Here is a 7,500-nt window from a genome sequence, read left to right as displayed (position 1 = left end):
AACAGACAAATAATTTCATGTAGGCTAACGTTACCTACCTGCTACCTCTATCTTTTTCTCGTTTCTCCTCCTCTTCTTTTCTATTTTTTCTTCCCTGGGCACCTGACAGTTTTGGCCGTTTTGACATCTTGTGTTGATTTTTTGATGCGGTGACGTCCAAAAAGAGTCATGATACGGGAAGGGAGGGGGCGCACCGTGCGGGGGGGAAGGGGGGGCGTAATGTTGTAACAAATAATATTTCTATTAAATAGGCTTTACTTTGCATTTTAATTAACGTGGGATTATTTTTTGTGTTTAGAAATAATAGTACCAACTTATTATTATTATTTTTATTTTTTTTTTCTCCAACATTTGTGGCACTGGCGTGGCGCCCCCTGATGGACGGCGCCCTTAGCATTTGCCTATACGGCCTATGCCACGGACCGGCCCTGGTACATATACATATATACACATACATACATACATAAATGTATATATATATATATATATATATATATATATATATATATATATATATATATATATATATATATATATATATATATATATATATATATATATATATATATATATATACACATATATATATACATAAACACACATATCTGATGTAATTTAATTGGAACCTTACTTAGGCCAATAATTTATGAAAAAATTTGACTTTAATTCATTATTATTTTTTGAGCAATGACAGCTTTTAAAAGATAAATCCCTCTTAAATATTGCACCCAAATCCTAAAACTGTTCAAATTAAGTCATATATATATATATATATATATATATATATATATATATATATATATATATATATATATATATATATATATATATATATATATATAAGGCAACACACAAACCAGGAAACAGGCACAGGCAAACTGGAGACAGGGAACAGGAACGAGCAAACAGGAACTAGGAATAACTAACGGCTAACTGGATATAGCTAACATAGACTGACCATACGTCCTCTTTTCACCGGACATGTCCTCTTTTGCGGGCCTGTCCGGGCTGTCCGGGCGGAGTTTCTTAAATGCCTCAAATGTCCGGCATTTTGAGTTATGGTTGCGTGTATTTTCAATGTACGTCCAGGGTTAAAAAGGGGTTAAAAACAAAACAAATTGTGCGCGCAGCAGCATTGGTGAGGGAGGGGCAGAGAGAGAGAGAGAGAGAGAGAGAGAGAGAGAGTTATGATAAACGCGTCGCCAGGCTCTGCTTTTTATCCATAGATTTATCACATTTCATTTTTTTTGTAAATAAAACAAAGCAGTTTTTTTTTCTTTCAAACTGTCATTGCTCAAAACATAATATTGAATCAAAATCAATGTTATTATGAATTATTGACCTAGCCAAGTATCCAGTATCCTACACTTCTCTTTTGTAAAGTAAATCTGAACAGCCGATATGGGCATCTACATCTGCTATAGGATTTGCCCGAGAAGCTGGGCAGGACATTATAAAAAATAAAATAAAATAAAATAAAATAAATAAATAAATAAAAAATCAATGTTATTATGAATTATTGACCTATACAAGGTTCCCATTACTTCACATCAAATATTACACTAAGAAAAATATTTTTGGTGGAAGATTTTGCATATTTTGTGTTTTTGCCATAAAAAACATAGTTTTGTTTGACAAAAAAAGGGCAGAAAACAAACAAACAAAAAAACAACATAAAAAAAACTAAAACATTTTTAAATGAGGAATAAATCTGAAGTTGATGTAGACTCCAGGGGCCGTACTTATCAAGCTTCTTAGAATTACTCCTAAGAAGTCTGCTAAGAGTTGACTTAAGAGTAAATAAATTCTTGGCTGAAAGCTGCACTTAAAAGTTAGTTATCAAGCGTCTTACTCACACTTTCAGCGAAGTGTAGGACTGAATCTTAAGTGTCACACTCAGAGCTGAATTACGACATTACTATGTGCCGTAAACGGAATTTTAGGTGACGTCATTTCTGTGTCCATAGAAATGACCAATCACGGAAGGGAATCCGTTGTCTAAGAATAAAGAAATATCTTGGAAATATTTAAGTGGACAATGGGAGTGTATATTTTGACAATAAACTACAAAATAATACAAAACAAACTAGTCCCCGCTGGCACTCACGCTACCGCTCCCTCTCTTCTCTCGCCCACACACTCACTGACGTCACTCACCTCACGGCCACACACATACGCTACTGTCATAACATTTTCTTTCCAATTCATTAATTAGGCAACTCATTTGAAACTGGTGTGGGTGGCTCTATATATACTAGCCCACTGCAGACACATGCAGAAATCAACAAGGAATCGAAAAGTATTAAATCTGTGACAAAAATAATACCCGATCTGTCTAAACGATACCGTTTGATCAGCTGCTCGTCATCAAACAAATCCAGGACATCGTTCCGCTCCCTGAACGTTCGCGCACGTCTCTCTCGCCTCAGTGCCATCCCCTGCTGGCAACTCCTAACCACTTAAGACACCTCTGAAGGTCTCTTAAATATCGTGGAGAGTAGGAGTGATTCTTAGACTTAAGAACGTTGATAAAAAGCTTTTATTCTTAAGTTTGAGAGTAGGACTAAATTTCGCAAATTCTCAGGACTTAAGTGTAAAATGGCACTCTAAGAAGCTTGATAAGTACGGCCCCAGAGATTTAAGTGTTACATATAAAATGTATGTATACCCTGTCACACCATTATCATCATTTCACGACCCAAGCAAAACACTTTTTACACTTTTGTACTGAAATAAATACACCTACAACTTATTAAATAAAAACATAGAAAAAACTAGCAGCAGTGGTAAAGTTTAGATCCATGAAGGAAAGAAGAAAGTGAATGAATGTTTATAACTGAATACATTTACATATGTATCCAAATTTGTTTTATTTTTTTATTGTTTTTTTTTATGAATTAAGTAACGTTTATGACAACTAGGGATGATGTTTGATAAGAAATTATCGAGTTCGAGCCTATTATCGAATCCTCTTATCGAACCGATTCCTTATCGATTCTCTTATCGAGTCCAGATAGGTTGTTGTATATGGAAAAAAACACACAATATTTGGTTTAACAAAAGCTCACTTTTATTATATAAGAAAACAATTTAATCTAATAAATAAATAAATATTGACTGTTACCCCCCTAAAAAAATAAAATAAAATAAATAAATATTGACTGTTGTTACCCAAAGTATATTAAGTGGGATTTTTTCAGAAAAACAAATGTATACAGTAACAAAAACAAGCTGTCTCTGTGATCACTATAAGTGTACAAATAATAATATAGTGTTAAATAAAATCAGTGCCTTGGGCACAAAACATGAAAATAATACAGCTTTCCAAAAAGTGCAATTCTGCTGCTATTTGACATAACTGTTTGTTATGATGCTTTGGCATTTTTGCACTTCATTTCTTTTTTGAAAGAAAATTCTATGAAGAGAAAAGTTGTTTGCAAATGTGGATACAATGCTAAAAAAAATGAAAATTTAAAGCTCAAAAAAGAAATACACTTTGAGTTAACATTATTTCCTTATATGGGGAAAGATGTAATGAGCTAGGGAATATAACAACTACACTACCCAGCATGCAACAAGTAGACGTGGACAAGTATCAGCTCGAACAACAAGTAGTAGACATGGACAAGTATCAGCTCGAACAACAAGTAGTAGACATGGACAAGTATCAGCTCGAACAACAAGTAGTAGACATGGACAAGTATCAGCTCGGACAACAAGTAATAGACATGGACAAGTATCAGCTCGGACAACAAGTAGTAGACATGGACAATACTCCAGCCCTGACTGGAGTGCAAAGCAGGTTGAAATAGCAGCTGGCTGATTGACAGCAGGTGTGGCCAGGTGCCAATCAGCCACAGCTGAGGGGACACAGCACTCAGAGAGACAAACAGGAAACTGAACCAAAATAAGAGTGCTGACAGGAAATAAAACAAACACAGAGGAAAAACTAAAACTTAACCAAGCTGTCAGGGACAAGCCTGACAAGATCCAATCTGTGAATTTTTAGTTTTAATTATTATTTATCTGTTTGTTTTATGCAATTGTTTTCATAAATATTTTTAATTGGCAAACACACAAAATATACAATATTTTCGCAAAAAAATATTTTTAAAGTGTATTTTTTGATGACAAGTAATTGGAGCCTTAAACAGGTCAATAATTCATAATAACGTTGACTTTGATTCATTATATTTTTGAGCAATGACAGCTTAAACAAAAACAGCTTTGTGTTATTAAAGTTAACATTCATTCACTTTTTCTTGTTAATTTTCACCGGTTTGCTCTTTCATGACACTTTTTTAAATGTTTTTTTTTCATGAATAGTATTTTTAGAATGTGTGTTAAAAACTTAGCTGTGGGCCGCAAATGTCCCTTGGGCCATACTTTGGATACCCCTGGTCTATCCTATCCTATCCTTGAGGCAGGATAGCGTAAACATGTGGACGTGTTGATAGTTTTGACATTTATATAAAATGTTAAATAACAAACACGATCACATAGTTTTTAATCATAAATTCACGATTTTTCTGTAGAATTACTGCCTTGCTCAGCCAATTACTGTTTTGTCTTTTAAAGCTTGCCGTACTTTATGTAAACACGGAAGTAAATCTACAGCGCCCCTGCCATGCACACTTAGCAATAACTTGCTAGATCTAATAGTGTGTTCATATTATATTAGTCACAATTATGTCATAATTTTACCAGCATGAACTCACTGTTTGTCTGCAGAATTAATGCTTTGCGCATCAAATTATTATTTCATGCCTTACCGTTTGCCGTACTTGATGTAAATACGGAAGTATATCTACAGTGCCCCGGCTACGCAGACGTAGCAATACATTGATACATCTAATTTGCCTACCAGTGGGTTTATATTATATTAGTCATAATTATCGCATACGTTTATAAGCATGAACTCACTGTTTGTCTGTAGAATTATTATTATTATTTCAAGCCTTACCGCTTGCCGTACTTGATGTAAACACGGAAGTAGGTCTGCAGCTACGCACATGGCAACACCGAGATACTTCCACTTTTCCTACTAGTGTCTTTATATTACACTTAGTCGCTATTCATCACTTAATAGTACCGTTTTATCATAGTGAAGGACCGGAAAAGAAAGAGTTTGAGCGTGTCCCAGCGCTGTGTCGAACAATACTTAGCTTGAGCTAGCACGCTTAGCTTTGTCATGGCTGAGAAAATACAGAAATCTTTCAAATGTATCGTGATTGGAGGCGGCATCGCGGGGGTGACATGTGTGGAACAGGTAAATACACACGTATATATGTATATATATGTAGACTAATACTGTGTGGAACAGGTAAATACACACACATATATATGTAGACTAATAGTGTGTGGAACAGGTAAATACACACATATATGTAGACTAATAGTGTGTGGAACAGGTAAATACACACACACACACACACATATATATATATATATATATATATATATATATATATATATATATATATATATATATATATGTGTGTGTGTGTGTGTAGACTAATAGTGTGTGGAGCAGGTGAATACACATATATATATATTTACATATATATGCAGACTAATAGTGTGTGGAACAGGTAAATACACACATATATATGTATATATATAGACTAATAGTGTGTGGAACAGGTAAATACACACACACACACACACACACACACACACACACACACACACACACACACACATATATATATATATATATATATATATATATATATATATATATATATATATATATATATATGTAGACTAATACTGTGTGGAGCAGGTGAATACACATATATATATATATTTACATATATATGCAGACTAATAGTGTGTGGAACAGGTAAATACACACATTTATACGTATATATATATAGACTAATAGTGTGTGGAACAGGTAAATACACACATATATATGTATATATATAGACTAATAGTGTGTGGAACAGGTAAATACACACATATATATATATGTATATATGTAGACTAATAGTGTGTGGAGCAGGTGAATACACATATATACATACATATAAATGCAGACTAATAGTGTGTGGAACAGGTAAATACACACACACACGCACACACACACACACACATATATATATATATATATATATATATATATATATATATATATATATATATATATATATATATATATATATATATGCAGGTGAATACATATATATATATATATATATACATATATATGCAGACTAATAGTGTGTGGAACAGGTAAATACACACATATACGTGTATATATATAGACTAATAGTGTGTGGAACAGGAAAATACACACATACATATATGTAAATAAATAAATGATAAATGGGTTGTACTTGTATAGCGCTTTTCTACCTTCAAGGTACTCAAAGCGCTTTGACAGTATTTCCACATTCACCCATTCACACACACATTCACACACTGATGGAGGGAGCTGCCATGCAAGGCGCTAACCAGCTGTCATCAGGAGCAAGGGTGAAGTGTCTTGCCCAAGGACACAACGGACGTGACTAGGATGGTAGAAGGTGGGGATTGAACCCCAGTAACCAGCAACCCTCCGATTGCTGACACGGCCACTTTACCAACTTCGCCACGCCGTCCTCGTCTATGTATATATATAGACTAATAGTGTGTGGAGCAGGTGAATACACACATATATATACATACATATATGCAGACAAATAGTGTGTGGAGCATGTACAACACTATACATACACACATATATATAGACTAATAGTGTGTGGAGCAGGTACAACACTATACATACACACATATATATAGACTAATAGTGTGTGGAGCAGGTACAACACTATACATACACACATATATATATATATAGACTAATAGTGTGTGGAGCAGGTACAACACTATACATACACACATATATATATAGACTAATAGTGTGTGGAGCAGGTACAACACTCTACATACACACATATATATAGACTAATAGTGTGTGGAGCAGGTACAACACTATACATACACACATATATATAGACTAATAGTGTGTGGAGCAGGTACAACACTATACATACACACATATATATAGACTAATAGTGTGTGGAGCAGGTACAACACTATACATACACATATATATATATAGATTATAGACTAATAGTGTGTGGAGCAGGTACAACGCTATACATACACACATATATATAGATTATAGACTAATAGTGTGTGGAGCAGGTACAACACTGTATATACACACATATATATAGATTATAGACTAATAGTGTGTGGAGCAGGTACAACGCTATACATACACACATATATATAGATTATAGACTAATAGTGTGTGGAGCAGGTACAACACTATATATACACACATATATATAGATTATAGACTAATAGTGTGTGGAGCAGGTACAACACTATACATACACACATATATATAGACTAATAGTGTGTGGAGCAGATAAAACACTATACATACACACATATATATAGACTAATAGTGTGTGGAGCATGTACAACACTATACATACACACATA

At 34.0% G+C, this 7,500-nt stretch overlaps 1 protein-coding gene across 2 annotated transcripts in view; it reads left to right on the top strand.

Annotated features, from left to right (window-relative positions):
- Positions 1–4,890: 4,890 nt before the first annotated feature.
- The window catches only part of LOC133662486 (pyridine nucleotide-disulfide oxidoreductase domain-containing protein 1-like), a 32,653-nt gene continuing 30,043 nt past the window's right edge, over positions 4,891–7,500 (top strand). The window contains exon 1 of one of the 2 annotated variants that reach the window (XM_062066530.1): positions 4,891–5,269. In XM_062066530.1, coding sequence (XP_061922514.1) covers positions 5,192–5,269 — 78 coding nt within the window. In that variant the 5' untranslated portion in view covers positions 4,891–5,191. The remainder of the gene's footprint in view (positions 5,270–7,500) is intronic. The other variant, XM_062066529.1, reaches the window with a different exon arrangement.

Source organism: Entelurus aequoreus, linkage group LG12, assembly GCF_033978785.1.
Source record: "Entelurus aequoreus isolate RoL-2023_Sb linkage group LG12, RoL_Eaeq_v1.1, whole genome shotgun sequence".
NCBI lineage: Eukaryota > Metazoa > Chordata > Actinopteri > Syngnathiformes > Syngnathidae > Entelurus > Entelurus aequoreus.
Note: the sequence above shows the minus strand (reverse complement) of the source record. Positions and strands in the feature narration are given on the sequence as shown.